Below are 20812 nucleotides of genomic sequence, written 5' to 3'. Positions count from 1 at the left end.
AAGACTTAGGGATAAGAATACTGGAGAAAGGAAATTAGTAAATTTCAACAGCTATAAACAAAATCAACAGTCTGCAGGATTTCACCAGCAACTTTGATGTGTGTTGCTTGAATTTCCAGCATCTGCAGAATTCCTCGAGTCTGTAGGATTTGGTCTTTTTGCAATGAACAAGCTGGTCTTAAATTCTGCATTGTCTCAGCCTTCCTATTCACTGCTCCCTCTCGTCCTTTGAGACGCTGCTCGAGCTTGTTTAGATCAAGCTCTCGTTTCTCTTCCACCCCCCCCCCCCACCTCACCTCCAAGGAAGAGGGAACCAAAAACCAGAGGACATGTTTAAGGTGAGAGGGGGAAGATTTAAAAGGGACGTGAGGGGCAACTTCTTACTCACGCGGGGGGGGGGGAGGAAGGGGTAGTGGTGTAAATGGAGGGAACTTCTAGAGGGAGATACAGAAACAAGATTTTAAATCCATTTGGGTAAGTACATGTATAGTACAGCTTTAGAGCGATATGGGTAAAACGCAGGTTAATGGGACTACCTTAGGTTGGGGCCTCTGTTAACATGGGCGAGTTGGGCCTAAACCCCTGTTTCCGCGCTGTATTAGTCTATAAACGGGCAACTTCCCAAATTTGCTATTCATTAGTATGGAAACTAACGACCCGGGCAAAAGATTTATTTAAAAAAGAGTGAAAGTCACCAGTGGATCTTTTCTGATGACGGTGCATAGAACGCCTTTGTCTGGCTCGCTGTCTAATTATGCCTCTAGGCAGTGAAAATGCGCCCTTTCCACCCGCACAACAGAAGCCGCAGCTCCCGACGGGGCAACCCCCGGACACTGGAGACATCTACCCAGAGGAGGCCACGTGTCTCCAAACGGGTGCGTTTCCGGCCCAGGACACCACCCAATGTCCCTGGAATCCATCTCCGAACATCCGGACACTCAGCCGCCAATCAGCGGCCTCCTTTCCCTCCACGTGGGGAGCGGCTCTTGATACAATTCTATTCCGCTTTGGGGGGGGGGCGAGACATACCATTCATTTCCAAAGGCGATTTTATTTCTTCAGCAAAATACACACCCGCACGCAAAACGACGCCGGTTCAGCGGAGGCCGCGGTGGTATAAATACTTTTAATGAGATTGTTCACTTCGCCTTTTCCCGAGGTTGGAGACGTCACAGCGCCAGGGGGAGGAAGCACGTTGCGCCACGGTCGCAAATGGGCGCAGGGGCTTATAAAAGGCGTGAAGAGCACTTGTTTGCGTAGTGTGGGCTTTTGTGTGAGCGGGGAAGGTCGAACTGTAGCGGATCAGCAGGCAGAATTTTTTTTAAAAGGCAGTGGCCAGCAGGAGCCGGGCACTCAATAATCCCCCGATTCTAATTCTGACCACGGAGATTTGTTGCCCATGCTAACCAGCTAATTAAAAATAAGTTGCTGACAGTACGGAGGAGAGTTTTTGAAGTGTACAATACACCCCTATATTTGCGGGCGAGAGTTTGCTTCATCACTGCAACAAAAAAAATCTTAGCGTGGGAGTTAATGGGGGAAGAGAAAAATGCAGCGAGAGCTTTAGGGTTCGCTTTTAAAAATACAAATCTCTGACTGATTTGCTTTTTTTTGTTTCGGAACTCGCTAGGTTGAGAGTCAAGGGGGGAACATTAAGTGGAAGTGTCACCAAAAGGGACTTTTAATCTGCGGAAGTTTAGTTTCTCTGTTTGCTGGGAGAAGCGAGGCAATTGCAGCCACCGCCACCGGTGCCTTAGTTGCTCAGTGAGCCGGGGCTTCAGCTAGCTTGCCGGGCGCCCGCGCCCGCTTTATCTTCCTTCTCCCGAGTGATGCTTTGTTTTGCGGTATCTGTCCGAAAATCCTCCTAAGCACCATGAGCATGGCCAACGACACATACGCATTTGTAAAAGACATTAAGCCAGGAATGAAAAATTTAAATGTCGTCTTTATTGTTCTGGAAATAGGTAAGTTAGGTAGGGGCTCCAGCCCTGAAACAAGAGTAAGTTATTTTAATCGTTTTGAATAATGAGAAAAATAATATAAAGAAGTTTCTTTAAAGACCCAAAACACCATGGTCATGGAGGGTATTTTTAAAGTCACTGGGAAGTGACCCAAGCAGTTTAAAAGTCCTCTTTTGAAGTGCTAGTGAGGCTCAGGTCAGTTTCTTGTGAAAGCGACACCTCCGATTTTCTTTAATTGTGAGTTTTACTTCTGGTGCAGTTAAGTGTATCCACTTCTCTGCAGATTTATCAATGTGCGCTGCTGGAACTAATTATAGTTTGTTTTTATTTACTCCATGCAGGTCGAGTTACCAAAACTAAAGATGGACATGAAGTGAGGTCGTGCAAAGTAGCCGATAAAACTGGCAGCATCACTATTTCAGTTTGGGATGAGGTTGGAGGTCTAATACAGCCCGGGGATATCATTCGCTTGACAAGAGGGTACGTCGAAAATGGTCAGCGGGCTGCTGGCATAATGTGAACCTGAGTAATATCTACCAATTATGTGAATTACAAAATAAAGTGGCATACGAGGAGGGTGAACCGCACTGGCAACCTTGGGAAAACTGCAAAAAGTGCAGTTATATTTTAAATGGCAACAAGATCATTGATAAATCCTGCCCCTCTGGGGGGAAAAAAGTGGTGTTGGTTCATCAGGGTGGAGTGGGATGGTGTCAGATTAATAATGGGTAATAATCAGAATCAGGTTTAATATTAACGGCATATGTCGTAAAATCGTCTTTGCAGCAGCAGTGCATTACAATACATAATAGACTAATTACACTAAGTATATATATTAAATAGTTAAGTAAGTAGTGTAAAAATAAAATAGTGAGGTAATGCCTCTTAGTGACACGAATCATGCAAAATTCTGGGTTAGAATGGCCCAGATGTTTTTTAAAAAAACTAAAGAAAATGGTTGGAATTTGGCCACCTGACAACTCATTGTACTGTTGTTGCTGGTAGTACTTTAATTTAGAGGCGAGGTTGCTGATAACATTGAGCAGGGCCACGCCAGCCAATTTTGTTACCCTTGTCCTTTTCTGTAACTGATTCCAAGAATCATGTGAGTATTAGCAGACTGATCAGAGTCACTCAGTTGTGGATCAATGTGAGCCTCTGGCTCCTAATTTTGAGGGTGATTTGTACTAATGCCATGGGATGAGTTTAGTCAACTAGTTTCTTCGTTCATTTGCTCACTGAATGATATTGCTGAGCAGTAGTTCCCTATAAGATCTTCAAGTTCTTGTTGGCTTCCATTTGCATCCCCAAACTCCTTTTCCCCTTCAATTCCCTTACACATGAAAATGTGCTGTTATTCTTTCATTGTCATTGTCAGTAAACTATTGAATGCTCTACCAGTTTGTACTGAGTGCCTTTGCCAGTGTTTCAGTGAAGGGGCTCCACACCATTACTGTTGGGGTTGATTAATGTTTGCATTGCTAGAGATGGTCGCATCTCAAAGTCTTTAGAACACACCATCTACCCCCATGAATACTGTACTCGTCCAATTTGGTTTAGTTTCGGGTCTGGTATCTGATGTGTGACTGACATTGTCTAATTTGACATCACAAGCCTATTTTTTTTTTAAAAAAAGTTCATCCCAACATGGTTGGGGTTCCTTCAGTGATGACACTTACCATTGTGTGATCACCTCCAGCTGTGCCACAAGTCCGCTTCCCGTATGTATATTGTCCTTGGAAATAGGTTCTAACTGTATGCTGATATAGAACTTCCCCATGAATGACTTTGACTCAGTATCCCAAATCTTGCTGGTATGGGACATCTGCAGATGTTCTTCAGCCGTGGATCAGAGAATAGTGCAAAAAACAGGTTGTCCTGTTATAAAGCATGGGCAAAGGAGGGTCTTCAGTCTTGAGGGGAACAAATAACCAATTGGAATTAATTGGAAACTAGAGAATGTATTAAATCAGAACAAGAGAGGAACGCAGAGTTAAAACTTACAATGAATGAAGCTTGTTTGTGTCTGAGACATTGTCAGTATCAATAACTTTTTCTTGGTTGGTATGTACCAACTCAAGATGCCTGCAATAGGTTCTTGCAGTAATACAGCTGGCAGACTGAATTGAATGCAATATTAGGGCTTGTCAAAAGATGATTCATGGTTCACCTGGCCCTGATTTCATTAGTCAAATTGCATATCAATCAGAGTGCCTTACCCATTTTCCTAACAGGATCTAGACCCTTAATTTCCATATTGATACATAATAGACTTCCATCAAATCTTGGTTGGACTAGAACTTCTCTTGCCTAGATAGAAACAATCCAGTTTTTCTCCAGCCTCATCCAGTTGTATGTCAACATGTGCCACCTCCTGTAACTGATCTAGTTGTTTGTTTCTTTACCCGAGCTGGGCAATCTTCATTCTGAATTCTTGAGCTGCTCTGCACCTTCTAAAATCCTCCCTTCTGGTTCCTCTAAATTTTTGTCTGTTTTCACTTCCTATAATCATCTTACAGTGCCCTGCAAGAAAGGAAACCTTAGAGTGATGGATATTCAGAAAAAGAATGTCCTTAAAGCAGACTACAGCTCCTGTGTTCAGTTTTGTATAAAACGCATCTACTCGCCCCCTACTTTCTCAGTTTGTAGAACTGCTAGATTAAGTGTTGAGAATGCAAACTCATTTCCCATTTGTAGCAAAGAAGAGACTTTCAGTTGACCATTGACTTCAATTCAAGTCCAGGATCTAGAAGTGAAAGATTATTACACTAGGCTACTGAATCAACTATTCCTATAACTCAAAGCAAATCTAATTTGAAAATGCTAACAAAGCATTTCTTTCAAATGGGGCATGTCCATGTTGAGTGGAAGAGATTGTTTGGCATTGTTTGTCCTGTTACAGGGATTTTTCTGCCAATTACAGCACATTTATTTCTGTGGGTTTATTGTTTAAACAAATTGAAGTAGAACCTGTCCCGAATGAGTAGATGTTGAAATATGAATCTTGTTTGGTTCCATTGAATACATTTACAATCAAACTAGAATCTGAATATACAGGCGGACATTCCATTACTAAATGAAGGTGCAGAGGCATTTTATTCCCAGAAGTTGATCTGCACTGCAGTTTATTTCCAACACTGAATGTGGCTACTTAGTTTATTTCCATTTAAAGTTGCAAGCGCGTTTAAGACTGATTTGCCAGGATACCTGTTCAGACTTGTTTAATTTCAGCATCAGAATACAACAGCATGCTTCTCTAGCCTAAAGTAGATAAAACTGAGCATAAAGGTGGAAGGCAGCAGCTATCACTTCTGAGAGAGCTTTCTAAATAGAATCTTTAAGTAAATTTTATCTAAAAGTAGTGTTTTGGAGTTGACGGTGGGATCTAGGTGTTTTCATTTGAAAAGCATTGTTAGTTTGTTAACTGTCCTTCCATGCCCTTCACCAATTTGCTCCTCAAGTCGCAGAGTTTTCAGATGAGGTGTTTATTTTGATTTAAAGCATCACTGTTAAGCAGGGTGTGCTGATGGACCTGTGTCTGCCCTTGTGTCAGTAAATTTTTTGCGTTCATAGCCTGTTTCTTGTGATTGGAGGTTTATCCTTCCCTTTCATGAATAAGATGCTTCAATTGGTCAGATTAGACCATCGACTATTTCCACTGTTCTAGTGCCAATATATTTACTGTTCACTCCAGATTTTTCAGGAAAAGGGGCTTTCTTGTTGGTATTTCTCATCTGGAAGCTTGCCAAATGCAATGTTTCCCTGTAACCAATCTGCAGTTTGATGTTTCACTCTTGGTCAGAGTGAAGGGGAAGCCAGTCTTACCATAAAGCAGGATGTGATTCTGCCTCACGTCATTTGTTGAGAGTGTGGTGTACTTTTCTGCATAGTATTGCAGTCATATTGTTTCCTCTTGCAATTTGACACATTTGTCTCAAATGCACTTCTGACAGCTCGCACCCCCCCCCCCAGTTTCTATGCATAATAAAATGGTGAAGAAGGCTTATTTTGACTTAAGTCCGGTGTAGTTGATTTTCGTTTGATATGGAGTTTAATTTTAGTTAAATTTTTGAAGAAAATGGATGTTCCCTACTTGCGGGGAAAAATGTGGAGGAGAGTGGGAGAAGAATCTAATTGAATTTGTTGCCAACAACCATGTTAGTGAATAGTCAGCTGCAGATTTGAACTGTGGGTTTGGGTGCATCTTTCAAAGTTTATGGCCTAATTGTGGGTAGATTAACTCTGGGAGGAGAGGGGAGGGAGAGACTCGAATGATAATATCTAAGGCAATGTGTGCAACAAGAACCAAATTCCCGATTAGTACATTTATTTGCAATTTGTTTTGGACTCTCTAATGTTTTTGTTCATTTCCAGGGTGCAGGAGTTGATGCCAAGCTGGCAGATTGCTTAATTGTTTCTGAATTGGGAGGCTTGCTAAATCATAATAATTAACCCCATTACAGGGACTTTGGGTCACAGATGGATTAGGCAGCTGAGGATGCCTGGCTTTATTTCCCTGAAGTTTTTAGTAAACCTGAATGTGTTTTTTTTTGCATCAATTCACGGGATTTGTGGTAACTATTGTGGATGCTAGGATTTTTCTTGTCCCCTGCCATGGTGAGGCTTGAATGTGTCTGTGGATCAACAGTCCAGGCCTTCTGGATACTAGTCTGCTAAGGTAACCACAGTACTGCAATAACCTAATTTTGTTGCATTTAACAATCTTTGGGTGTGAATGTGATTTGCGTCATTTGTTCCCAGTATGGGCTGGCTTTGAGTTCTAAATCAAGCAGTTTAACTATTTGGCAGTTTACTCTAATTCTGGCACAGAGCAAGACTGCCATATATAGTTCAAAAATATTCTTGACTCCTCTGAAATTAAGTGGCATTAACTTCCCTAGTTTGACTCTCTCTAAAACTGAAGAGGTAAAAGACAAAGGCAAATTTAATTTAAATATTCTGTTTTGAAATATGGGACTTGCTTGGAACTTCAGACTTAAAGGTATGTAGGTGTGTGTCTAATTGGGTACAAGACAGGACTTGATTTGACCCTTGTGATTGAATTGTCTGGTGACGCAACTCCACGTATGAAAGGCTGAAGGGTGCTCTCAGACTGTTGTCAAAACACTTTCTGAAGGGAGGAGTATAAAGGGAGATTTCATGGAAATGCAGCATGGAATGTGGCTCAAATTAATCTAATTTGTTTACTCTAATCCTTCATCCATTTTCCCCTCAGATGTTTGTTTTTCATTTAATCTGTCTCATTAGGTATTCTGTTTTGCAGTTCTAGGTTTTTTTTACCTTTTTACCATAATAGATATCAAAAATAATGTTCCCTGATGCCAGCACCTGTATTATTCTCCTGACCTTTGTTACCCTGTTGACTGCCCGTGGTAGTTTTGAGTGGTTCCTTCAGTAAGTTGTTGTAAGTGGGTGTTTTTAATCCCTTACATTTATATTGCTTCATGGGGAGCACAGTTCAAAAGATGGGAAAAGTGCTTAAAATGCCTGAGCAGGCTTATAATCTTACATGTAGGTTTGAAAATGGAATATTAAAATAAAATCTCTAATAGGTAGGCTGATCTGTGCACTTCCCAAAATAAGGCTACATTGTCTACAGTTAGAGAATTCATAATTAGGGGTGGGGAGTGTATTGATTGTAAATTGCTTTCCTGTTTAGCCACAATGCAAAAGGCAAATTCTTCTTGAGTAAAAAGTAGATGTTGCTGTTAACCATCACCTGTATGTGGTGAGGTTAAGACTTCCTACCCCCTTGCAAAATTAAGCATGTTAAGTGTTGTAGTTAAATGACTTTAAGTTATATTCTGAAGGCGATGCTCAGGAATGCATGCTGAGGCCCGTCCTGTGAGGTTGCTTTGGTTGGTTAGAACCTTTGGAGTAGACCATCTTCCCATCATGTGTCAGCATAATGCAACAGCATGTTTATATAATTCATGTACAGAAAGGTAAAAATACCTCATTTCGGTGCCTTTAAACCAACAGGATAATTTCTGTATTTAACCTGCATACACCCTTTTCAAGAAACATCAATCATTTTATTTACTTCAAAATCATAATTAATTCATTGACCTTTTGCAGTTATGCTTCAATGTGGAAAAATTGCCTGACGCTATATACAGGGAGAGGAGGCGATCTTCAAAAAATTGGAGAGTAAGTATTATGACGCGACATGGAACTTCAAGGGAAATGGTTTTGGGAGCATTACTCCAGTGCACTCTTGAAAATAATGAGAAGAGTATCAGTCCTATGATGTAACCCAGTTTAATAGCATAATTATGACCTGTGTAATAACCACTTGGGCAAAATGTCAGAAGATGCATGGTTCCTGTGAGGTCACATTCTAATAGATGTGGAGTCATTCACAAAAGAAGAAATAATGCGAGATGAGAGAATGATACTTTTAAGGGATGTTTTAGTGCATCTGTGCCCACAGCCCTCCTATTGAGGGTTGCTGTGATTTTGTACTGTATACACGGGAAGAAATGAGCTTGATCGCTGGTTTATTTCCTGTGAGATTTCACTTTAAATGTTCTAAGCAATGAACTGGGATCTATTAATATATCAGCCATGAGCAGGGGTTTGAATGTGTATCATTAACATCCCAGGTAGCACAAAGTGTAGAATAACAGAATAATTTCCGCATGGAGCGGGACCATTCAGCCCCTGCATGACAGAATGCTAGTTCCACACCCCCTCACCCTGGCTCCTTCTCAGCAACCTTAGTTTTTATCCCCCTCCTTGGATATGACACCCCATGTATCTAGCCAATTCCCTCCCGAAGCCTCCGCAGAACCCACCAGGACTGTAGACCAAGCATTCCAGATCCCAGTCGCACTTCTTTCCATCTCTGACCCCTAGTTGCTCTACCTGTCTGCCAACAGGGACTGTTTCCCCATTGTCCTCTCTGCAGGTGGTTTATCATTTTACAATCTTCTCAGGTTTCACCTCAGACTTTCTGCCTCCCCACTCTGCCCCTGTAACTAGTCAGTCATCCCAGAGGTTCTTTATTAATCACTTCGAGACTTTATCCAAATACTTGGCATGTCATTTTCTATAATTATGCAACAGAATTGAGTATAATACTTCAGCTAAGGTTGGGTGACAGCTTTATACAGGTTCAACATGACTTCCCTACATATGAATCACTATCAACTGGCCTTGTCACTTCCAGTGACTTGTGCACCCTAAACCCTAGGTCCTTCTTCCCCTTTAGAAAAGCATCCAGTATGGTTTCTTGTCATACTTCCTGCCAAAATGCACCAGTTCACATTTCTCCATCAACTTCCACCAGCCCATTTCATCTGCTGCAATTTATGGAAATGAATAGACAGCATTTCAGGATAAAATCTGAAATGTCGACAGTTTTTGCATAGATGCTGTCTGACCTACTGAGTTCCTCCAGCAAGATGAGTGTGTTGCTTCCTACCAACATCTTGTCATCTGGAAATTTAGGAATTGTGGCTTTTCCAACCAACTCTAGGGATATTAATTTAAGAAAAAAAGCAGAGGCCATAAACGTTGATTCTTGACATTAATTCCAATTTTGTTTTCAGTTCTAACTAATTAAGTTTGTGGCTGATTTTTTTTAAAAAGTGCATCATCTGCTGGTGGATGTGTGTAATACATTGCTAATCTGGAGTTGCTCATCCTGCCCCCAGGTGGTGTCAGGATGACATTACAGGTTGTTAGTTCTCTGGAGCGACCAAGAGCTCTTGATTGATGAGACAGACAGACATAGGAGCTGAATTTGGCCATTTGATCCATCGAGTCTGCTCCACCATGCCTTCATGGCTGACTTATTAGCCCTCTCAACCCCATCTTTTCCCCATAACCTTTGACTCCCTGACTAACAAACTTTCAACCTCTGCTTTAAATATACCCAGTGACTTAGCCTTGGCTTTCAAAGGGAATATGGTTTCATTCATTTTTCTCCAGTGAACAAATTTTGGAAGTGGGAGAACTGGCCTAGGCGTGAAAGGAAACATTTTAAGCAATGCTTCTGCATTTAATATAACATGGTTATAAAATACAGGCATTTCTATTTGCATGTACCTTCTTGCTAATTAGCGTGGGGTGAGAGGAGTTAGTCATGGTACTAGGGGAGCAAATGAGAAGTGGACAGAGACATACAGTGGTATGCAAAAGTTTGGGCACCCCTGGTCAAAATTTCTGTTACTGTGAATAGCTAAGCGAGTAAAAGATGACCTGATTTCCAAAAGGCATAAAGTTAAAGATGACACATTTCTTTAATATCTTAAGCAAGATTGCTTTTTTCCTGACGAAGGGTTTCGGCCCGAAATGTCGACTTTACCTCATCCTAGAGATGCTGCCTGGCCTGCTGTGTTCACCAGCAACTTTTATGTGTGTTACTTTTTTATTTCCATCTTTTACAGCAGCGGTCCCCAGCCTTTTGCACACCGCGGACTGGTTTAATATTGACGATATTCTTGCAGACCGGCCGACGGTAGGGGGGTGGTGGTTGGTGGTGGTGTTCAAGTTCAACAGTGTGTGACAAGGATTGAGGAAAGGTGCAGCTGACTCATATCATTTTGTATCGCCAGACCATTTTGTTTCCGTGTGGCCCGATAGCACGTGCTCGTGGCATGGTGGTTGGGGACCACTGTTTTACAGTTTCAAAATAGCAAAAAAGGAAAAGGGCCTGAAGCAAAAGTTTGGACACCCTGCATGGCAGTAGTAGTAACACCCCCTTTGGCAAGTATCATAGCCTGTAAACACTTTTTGCAGCCAGCTCAGATCTTGTTTGGGGGATTTTTGCCCATTCATCCTTGCAAAAGGCTTGTAGTTCTGAGATTCTTGGGCTGTCTTGCATGCACTGCTCTTTTGAGGTCTATCCACAGATTTTCGAGGACGTTTAGGTCGGGGGACTGTGAGGGCCATGGCAAAACCTTCAGTTTGAGCCTCTTGAGGTAGTCCATTGTGGATTTTGAGGTGTGTTTAGGATAATTATCCTGTTGTAGAAGCCATCATCTTTTCGTCTTCAGCTTTTTTACAGACGGTGTGATGTTTGCTTCCAGAATTTGCTGGTATTAAATTGAATTCATTCTTCCCTCTATCAGTGAAATGTTTCCCGTGCCACTGGCTGCAACACAAGCCCAAAACATGATCGATCCACCCCTGTGCTTAACAGTTGGAGAGATGTTCTTTTCATGAAATTCTGCACCCTTTTTTCTCCAAACATACCTTTGCTCATTGCAGCCAAAAAGTTCTTTTTTAACTTCATCAGTCCTCAGGACTTGTTTCCAAAATGCATCAAGCTTGTTTAGCTGTTCCTTTGCAAACTTCTGATACTGTATTTTGTGGTGAGGACACAGGAAAGGTTTTCTTCTGATGACTCTTCCCTGAAGGACATATTTGTGCAGGTGTCGCTGCACAGTAGAACAGTGCACCACCACTCCAGAGTCTGCTAAATCTTCCTGAAAGTCTTTTGCAGTCAAATGGGTGTTTTGATTTGCCTTTCTAGCAATCCTGCAAGCAGTTCTCTCGGAAAGTTTTCTTGGTCATCCAGACTAATTTGACCTTCACCGTTCCTTTTAACTGCCATTTCTTAATTACATTACGAACTGAGGAAATGGCTACCTGAAAATGCTTTGCTATCTTCTCATAGCCTTTTCCTGCTTTGTGGGCATCAATTATTTTAATTTTCAGAGTGCAGGGCAGCTGCTTAGAGGAGCCCATGGCTGCTGATTGTTGGGACAAGGTTTGGGGAGTCAGGGTATTTATGAAGCTTTGAAATTTGCATCACCTGGCCTTTCCCAACGATGATTGTGAACAAACCATAGCCCTAACAAGCTATTTAAGGTCTGAGACCTTGGTAAAAGTTATGAGAGCTCAAATCTCTTGGGGTACCCAAACTTTTGCATGGTGCTGCTTTCCTTTTTTTCCCCCACTCTAAAATTGTACAAAACAAAAATAATACACTAATCTTGCTTAAAATGTTGAAAAGAATGTTTCATCTTTAACTTTGTGGGTTTGGAGAGCAGTTCATCTTCTACTCACTGAACTATTCACTTTAACAGAAATTTTGACTGGGGTGCCCAAACTTTTGCATGGCACTGTACATATTATATGTATCTGGCTATATTGCAGAGAATATGCCCAACCTGAGTATAGAGTGGATAAGTAGCTGCTTTTGTAACCCAGATGAGACTCTGGGCTGGTAGTGGTTTTGCAGTTCCTTGCACTTCCCTGATTATGCAATAACACTTAAAGGTGAATATGGTGTATTCAAGCAAGTCGTGTGTAACATGTTAATATTTTCTCTTTGCTGTCAGGTTTTGTATGGTATATTCAGAAGTACCCAACTTTAGTGAACCTAATCCAGATTACCTGAACCAGATGAACCAAACAAACAAAGTTGTAAGTGTTGTTGGGATAGCTGATGGCATGTTCTATTGTCATGATCTGAACTTATTTAATTCAATCAAGGATCAATTTATTTTGCTATGGAGGTTTTTTATTCCTCATTAACCATGTGGTTCTACCCTTTCATTTCATATTTAACTGTTTTATTAAGGCACAAAGTGAACATAGAAACAATTCTGCTCCTAGTCAGTTGGCTACAAATGGACAAATGCAAACAGGTAAGCTGGTAATACTGAAAAATCTTGTTTCCCTATCATTGACTAGTGCTTGCAATGCCATTTGGGAGCTGTATCCACTATGAGATCATTCATACAGGAAATCTGGACACTTGCACTAAAGTATTTTTGCCCAAAACATCCATCTTGGCTAAACAAAATATACTTTTTAATGTGGCTTTTTCTTTTTTAAAAAAAAACTTATCTTCTGTCTGCTGTATTATAATACCTGTTTTGTTCCCTGTCAATATTGAAAGCATTCTTTTCTGAATTGAGACCTGCATGATTCAATTTTAATAATTAGAAATTATTGGCTTAAAAACTTGATCTATTTTAACTTGGATTCTCAGAACTCGAGGGCTTTATAAACTCTACTGTGGGTACAAGAACATGCTAAAATCTCTGGTTTTGGATGAAAGAAGACATGTCTAGGCCAAAATTAGTTCTCTCAGAAATAGCAACTGCCATAATATGTTTTAAGGCCAATTTTGTCTGAATAAGTCGGAATCTTTGTATTGGGGGTTGAGAGTAATACATTGTCATTACATGCAAAGCATATGCTATATGTTAAATTCAAAAGTTTGATAAATCTCAGCTAGAGAACTGTTCACAGTTCTTGGAATCACATCTAAAGGTCTTCAAGGAATGTGGATGTTTGCCAGGAATGAAGAAATTCAATTGTGAAGAGAAATCAAAGATCTTTTCCTCACAACTGTGAAGGTTAGGGGGGTGTTCAGAACTAATGTAATTAAGGAGAATGTGCATCTGGTGAATGGAGTAATGATTGGTTGAAGAACTAGTGTAGACAGAAAACTTTATTAAAGGATTATGATTTGGAGCACTGAGAAATGCTACGGACTGCAAGAATTGTTCAATGCACTTTGAAGACCGTATTTTACAATTGATAGGTTTAGTTATTGAAGAATAGTTAACTTTTTCTCTGATAGATTCTTTGCAGTTAGAGAGATCCTATCCAGAAGTTATGGCTGATTTGGTCCATTGTGTTCGGAAATGATTTTAAGCAAGCTGTTGTGCAATGGGAGAAAGTAGGCTGGTTGAAAGGTGACTTGGCACTGCAGCATTTAGTACCATCATCTCAAGTCCTGGAACCAAGTATCAATCCTGTCCTTGGGTACAGTTTCTGTGAAGTTTGCATGTTTTCCCTGTGATAGGCTGGGATTCTGCTAGATGTGCTCTGATTTGCCCTCATTTCTCAAGACTGTTCTTGTCTATCAATTTGGTACTATGAATTATCCCTTAATATAGGTGGTAAATCAGAGGGTCAGTGGTGGAAATAAGTTGCAATGATGTGGGAAATAAAAGGGAAGGAGAATGATTGAATGGTTTCCTGTTTCATTAAGCAAAGAGGAAATTGTTGCTAAATCATGTGGAAATTTGATGCATGTTCTTGTATCTATAAGTATATTGGTGCATTTCCTACATCACTACCCAAGTATTTGATTAGTTTGTAGAAGAATTTGGGACATTGTGAAAACCAGTATACAAAATCTTGTTCTTTTCCCCTTCGCAACTCCTGCCTCCAGAATGCAGTTAAATGCTGAATGTTAGAGCTCCGGAGTTGTTCCAGGCTCCTACTGTAAACCTTGCAGGAAGCTCAAAGGCAAACAGTTTGTCTTAGGTTTCTGCCAAAATCACAGCAGGAATAACTGGAAATTCTATCATTTTTTTGTTGCATGGTAATGTTGGCTGAATTCTTAAAGTTCTCATTAGTTCCACCCAATTGAATCTTGGGAGTCTGTGGTCAGAATTCACTGCTCCATAGTTTGAGGACTGTAACCTGATACTTCAATTAAGTTTTTTTTCCTCACTTTTTTTGAGGGAGTTAAGCAAATGATGCTTGATGCAAATAGCCATATTGATCATTTTTGAAAATGCCAAGGTAGACAGAGTTGAACAATCTTTGTGCTTCCTGTTGCAGAAAGGTGGGAGGTGAGCAAAAGCACAACAACTTCTCGTAAATCAAAGTTGGGAAGCAAAATTAGTCCTAGCACTGCATCCCTTTTAAACTAAGCAGAAATCATGCCTGAAAACTTGTTAGGTTGAAGCTGACAGTATTGGCTGTGTGGGAAAAATTGAATGTATACTTGCATTTAGAGACCCCTCACAATACTCATTGTAAACATTGCACACCAAACCAATATTCAGGTTGTCTGTGCTGGGAACAATAAATGCTAATGAATCGCTGGCCTTTTTAGGAAAATCCTTGTAAGTCTTGGGTTTTCTGCTTGCCAATTTATGTAATTCAAAGCAGGTGAGCTATGACAGGTTATTTATTTTAAACTGTGATGTTAGTTTTATACCACATTTCATTTGGTTAAATGTGGTAGGCTATTCTTCAAATGTGTGACCACTTTTTCTGCTGTTACTTCATAACTTAATGTTAAACTGGTCATGTGTTTTGCACTTCATTGTAAGAGTTAATCGGTGTGGCTGTGACCAAGCTGAATGCAATACTATTTTGTATGCTGGTAAATCTGAATGTTACTTGAATGGTTTAATCTGCAGTGTTTTTGCCTGATGTAGAAAAACATTAATGTCAAAGGTTTCAATCATTTGTTTAGGAAATGGCCCACAAAGTGCGCCATTGCTGGGGGGGCATCTCCCATCAAGCAATTGCCACCAGCAGCAACAGAACCCTAACTTTGCAGGTGCTGGAAGAAACAATGGACGGGGACCAGTAGTTCAGCCACAGATGACTCTAGCTCAAGGATCTGCAACTGTCGCCACTGTTAGCAATGGAAGAGACCCACGCAGAGCATTTAAAAGATGACCTGTGCCATATGTATATACCACCTTGTTCAGTTCTGCACCCTACTTGAAGCCACTTGATGCACTTTTATTTTTTATATAACTTGTTTGTGTGTTTGTTGTAACTCTCCATCGTTTGAGGTGGGGGTTTGAACTGTAAAACATCTGACTCCTTAACTACTGAAGTGTCTTGCAGTATTGGAGCTGCACAGGACTTCATAGCTTTTACGGTCTGGAAATGAGTTGCAAAAGTAGAGGTGCTTATGTTGAGAGCAGCAAGGGGAGAAAAGTGAATTTTAGGTTTAAAATATCAATAAAATGCAATTAAATTACGATAGTGTGCAGCGAAGGGTATTTCACCTGTGCTGTGATCAGCAGTGTTGATGGATTGAATCTTGAATGTAAGTATTAAATTTATACTAAAGATTTACTCCCTCAGGTTGCTATGTCATTGACAGGTGACAGTGGAAATTTGCTTGGCATTGGACTATGCAGATTTGAAGAGTTGGGGTTTAATCTAGTCTCTGTTGCCAGTGGGGCAAGATCATGATACAGCTTGTATCCCTTGGAGAAGGAAGTGAATGACCCTGAACTTGTCCACACGGTGACTTGTGCCAGAAGAAAGCATAATGATTAGAAGGTACATCCAGCCAGGCTTAATTGAATAGCCTATACAATGAAATGAGGAATGTCTAACACAAGTACAATATGGCTCAAGTCTACCAGTGTCCCCTAACATAAGCCCCTAATATACCAGGGGTGAGGGTAACAAAATGAAAATACTAGTACTCTTTGAAAGTAGCCAGCTGTAGATCAGAACAAAAGCTGGATGTCGCATACCTGCAATACATGAAAATACACCAATGCAGACTGACATTTAGATCTGCCTACATCAAGGACATATAAATATTTGTGCAATAAATGTTTCTGCTTGATGTGTGTAAGTGGTGTTACACAAATCAACTGTATATGTTTATATAAAGTGCCAGTCTTTGTACACAAAGCAGAAAAAAAATTAGTTGAGAGAACTCGCGATTTATCCATTGGAGTTCAAAGCTGCTTTCAGCTCAATATATTTTATATAAAGATTCATTTGAATGTGAAATGTTCAAACCGTGCTTTACACGTTTGCGAGCTGACACTATTGGTACTACACAATTGAATGGCATTCTGAGAGCAGTCATCTTTAAGTTAGATTAAAACTCTTGCCTGCTGAATGTAGAGCACCAATTGAAGACTAGGACAATCTGACTAGAATTTCAGTCAACCAATGTTGTCGTTGTCTGAAAGCTTGAGTGCACCCCAGCTTCTCTTGCCCACAATACAACTGTGACTACAGTCCAAAGAAACTTCACTGGGTGAGAAGTGCCACTACTGAGAGGCACACTTTACTAAAATCTGCCTTCCTCTGCAGAGGCTCTTAGGCACCATAAAGTGCAATTTGCTTGTTTTTATTAAATTAATCCAGAAATGCTTATTAAGATGTGCAAGCTCGTAGCTCATTGATACCAAATAATAAATCTAGCAAAAGGACAGCTGGAATAAATGAGCTTCTGTGGAACATGGAAAATCTAGTGAGGTTGAAATTGGAATAATGGATCTCGCTTAAATTTAGCCATTTTAGTATACTATACTCTGAATAGAACAATTTGAATATTTGCCATAAATATAGTAGCCAGGAATCAAAATTCAAGCCCCAAGAATGTAAAAAAAACTTAGCTGCTTGCCAAGTAGGTTTCAATGTTGGTACCTGTCTCGTTCTAAACAGTATATGCCAAAAGTAGTTTTAAGGAAATCATTCCAAGTACCTGAATTGTGATCATTCAATTTGGGGTTATCAAATTAGTTTTTGTAGGAGCTGGGGGAAATAGATCTGTTTTTCTATTTTCAGCTGATTGCTGTAGTCGGTGCCTCACTCCGGTAAGTTACCAAGCACTGCCAGCAGCCGACTGGTTCTTCGTCCAGTTACAGATAGGTTTTGCCCGTTGCTCTGCGATCAGTGTTGAGAGCATTCCTGTCTTAGCTGAAGTCTACTGTCTACTGAATGGGCACCAAACCAAGCCCCTGTATCTCATCAGAAACAGAACGTCTCTCCTAGAAGTTAAATTGACTTAAATGCTGTAAAATAAATACTTAATTACTATGCCATGTGCAACGAAACGATCTCGGGAACTTTTAGCTTAGCCTGTACACTTTTACACCTTCATATTACATCAATGTGAGGGTGTATAAAGTAGTAAAAACAAGGGTGCGTGGGACTCTCATCACAAGCTGCGGGACTCTTTATGTTTAAGCTGATTTTCATACCCAAAATGGGTTGTTATCATCTGTTAGGCAGGTGAGTGAGTGTTTTGGCTTGTCCTTGGAACACATTACAGCAGACGATGCCTCTAACCTCAGCGACTACCCTCTTGCATAATATTTCGAGCGGGATTGGAGACCGGTTGCATTTGCTTAGTATTGAGCTTGTGAATAATTTGCTTTGAGTAGATCCAACGGTATATTGTGGCAGCTAATAACCTGTGAGTCGGATAGGGTGTCCTGGATGATGTCATGAATTAGGAAAACAATACTAAATGTTGAAAACACTATTGGCCATAGCATAAATTGAAACATTAAGCTCCTTTATCTTCTACAATGAAAACCCTTCTTCCACTTTGTAGATTTTTGGGTTTGTGTAAGAAAAAACTTTGTGTAGGGCCCAAACACGAGAAATCAAAGTCATGCACGCAAAATGCTCGAGGAACTCGGCAGGCCAGGAAGAGTGTACGGTCAATGTTTTGGCTGAGACTTCATCAGGACTGATAAAAGGCTCTCGGCCCTAAATGTCATTTATTTACTCTTTTCCATAGATGCTGTCTGGTCTACTGAGTTCCTCCAGCACTTTGTGGTAGGAATCTCTTTTGAAGTTGGGGAATTCGTGGGGAAGGAATATATTTGAGAGGATATACGATATATCACTTCACCAGCTCACTACCATACCCCCCGCCCAATTCCCCAAACGATAAATACCTCTCCCTTCGTGCACAATATATGCAGCAACTTTGGCTCAGAGTAACATTTCTCAGCATTTGTTAGTTCTCCCAGCTGAGGTAATCGCAGAAATCACCTTGTGATCCAAGTATGACGATTACTGCAAATGATATTGCAGTCCTAGTAACTTCGAAAGCAGGAGCCACACTGCACGTAATTCTCACTGCTTGTCCATCAATACAACTGTTTACTGTCGCCTTTTGTTTCCTTCTGGAATATTTAACCTGTGTTTTTCTTCTTTGCAGTTGGACGTGCTATTATGAAATTACTAGAGACCGTTATTCCTTAAACGCGAGGCACAGTTCATCCAAAACATTAGATCGACCGGCAGGCACGCTGCGTCATCATTCTTAACCTAGAGTACAACTTTTCAACCCGGTGTCCAAGATGTGAGAAGCTGAACTCAAGGCTGATGATTCTATTGCCTGTTCATGCTCCCTTATAGTGGCAATATGTTTTTACATTCCACATACTAACATTATTTTGTCAGACACTAGACTTTTATACACACGCACACTTGCATTACTGGAGCGCCTTTGTGATAGAGAATGCCCCGCGATGCTACGAGTCAAAATGCGGCTGAAGGGGGTGGTGGGGCAGATGATATATATCATGGGAAAAGATTAATGCGCATATCAAAGGGAGAGCGCCGAGGCCGCTGGGTGCGGAGCATATTCCACAGATGAGTAGCGATGGAGCTGGAGGCCAGTTTCCCACTTTCAGGGATCAGAATTGGAGGAGTAGGGAGTTGTCCGGTGAAGTCGTAATGAGGAAAGGACAAAGAACAATGATATAAACTGCGAGTCTTTACAGGCCAGATGTTCATTCTTGCTGACGTTAGGCCATTTTATTCAATGTGCGCTAAGAGACCCGCAGGCACCCTAGGCATTCTAAACCAACGAAAGAGATGATTTTCATTTTTCTTCTCGTCCTTTACTGACGTGTGACTGCATTTTACTGGACATATGTTCTAGGTGACTTCAGTGAACTTGTATTTAATGGGCTGGATCGTTAGCTCCGATTTGACAAAACAGGCCCGTTTCTGAAATAGTATTTTGGTTCGAGCGTAATGAATGCTTCATCAATGGAAACGAATTCACTGAGATCTATTTACAAGTGTCTTAATCAGGTAAAGGTTAAATGATACGGAGTTAAGAAAGGGGTATAAAATTACAGTGTAAAGGAATCAAACCTCATTTATTGGGCACCGGATTTGTCTCGGCTAACGGTGTGTTAACCTGCTACTCAGCTGTACACGTTGGCTAGCGTATCAGACCTTTTCGCTTAATGGGTTCAATATTTTCAATAAGTACAAACGCGAGTAAGTGCTAGATATCCAAAGCAACACACAGAAAATGCTGGAGGAACTCATCAGGCCAGGCAGCATCTATGGAAAAGAGTAAACAGTCAACATTTCAAGCCGAGACTCTTCTTCAGGAATCCAACTCCAGCCCTGATGAAGGGTCTCGGCCCGAAACGTCGACTGCTTACTCTTTTCTATTGTGTTGCCTGGCCTGCTGAGTTCCTCCAGCTGTGTGTGTGTGTTTTGCTTTCTCAATAGGCTCTTTGGATGGAACCGAATTTTGATCTGCACACACATTCAATACGGGTTTCACATCAGCGTAAAGAACCAGAAGGGCGCGCGCCACGTTAACCTTTCCGGGCCGGAGTCAAACCTATCCGTTTTCCTATTTCGGGTTCTCTTAATAACTTCCTATGCGATAAGAGAGTCCGTAAAATGAAATACGACATTTCTCCCAGCGTGCCTAATGCAAGGCGGTGCTCCTGCAAGGGATGGGGATTGAGTTACAGTCGGTGCAATGCGGCTGATGTGTTACACATCACCGGAGGGCAGAACGCCACCAAATACTTTGCCTTGCAACTGACTGATTCCATTTCAATTCAGGACTTTTGACAGCTGAGTACAACAGTTATTAAAACAGTAATGATGTGCAGGAAATGAAACATTAACATTAAGTTTATGCTGGGAAGAGTTGCTGCCGCCGGGTCCAGTAACAATATTGATATATCAACCCGCGGTGTATTGATAGCAATGACAACTATCTGAAAGTTTTGCAGTTAACTTTCCACTCTGCCCAGGTTAACCGGGCGCTGTTGGATGCTGGAAACGCCCGGAAATAAAGCCAGACTGTCTGTGGCAAGAGATACAAATTCTATCGTTTCGGGCTGAAGACTACTCATCAGAACTGGAAACTTTCCTTCAAAACCTTCAGCGATCGTTAGGGGTCCAGTTTTGATGAAAGATCCGCAACCCGAAACGGAGATGCGCCAGGACTGGCATTTCCACCGTTTTCTGTTTTTGTTTAGTTTTTTAAAAAAAATCCACCATCCACAGCATTTTGTATTTGAAAAATTTTCTTTCACAGAGTTCGTGTTTGAAAACATGTAGGCTTTAGTCCTTGTGCTTTC

General features: G+C 41.0%; 1 protein-coding gene across 2 annotated transcripts; it reads left to right on the top strand.

Moving 5' to 3' along the window:
* The first annotated feature begins 1255 nt into the window (after positions 1–1255).
* On the top strand, positions 1256–19757 carry LOC134348498 (SOSS complex subunit B2-like). 2 transcript variants are annotated; one of them, XM_063051967.1, is made up of 6 exons: positions 1256–1964; positions 2303–2441; positions 8061–8132; positions 12275–12359; positions 12517–12583; positions 18628–19757. In XM_063051967.1, the coding sequence occupies exons 1-6, from the start codon at positions 1874–1876 to the stop codon at positions 18669–18671; spliced, it is 498 nt and encodes a 165-aa protein (XP_062908037.1). In that variant the 5' UTR covers positions 1256–1873; the 3' UTR covers positions 18672–19757. The 2 variants fall into 2 exon arrangements, with proteins under 2 accessions (XP_062908037.1, XP_062908036.1); XM_063051966.1 differs by lacking the exon at positions 18628–19757 and adding an exon at positions 15163–17689 and having other exon boundaries at positions 1257–1964.
* The last annotated feature ends 1055 nt before the right edge of the window (positions 19758–20812 follow it).

This window comes from Mobula hypostoma, chromosome 6 (assembly GCF_963921235.1).
Source record: "Mobula hypostoma chromosome 6, sMobHyp1.1, whole genome shotgun sequence".
Classification (NCBI taxonomy): domain Eukaryota; kingdom Metazoa; phylum Chordata; class Chondrichthyes; order Myliobatiformes; family Myliobatidae; genus Mobula; species Mobula hypostoma.
The sequence above is the reverse complement of the archived record's forward strand: the minus strand, read 5'-3'. Positions and strand labels throughout refer to the sequence as shown.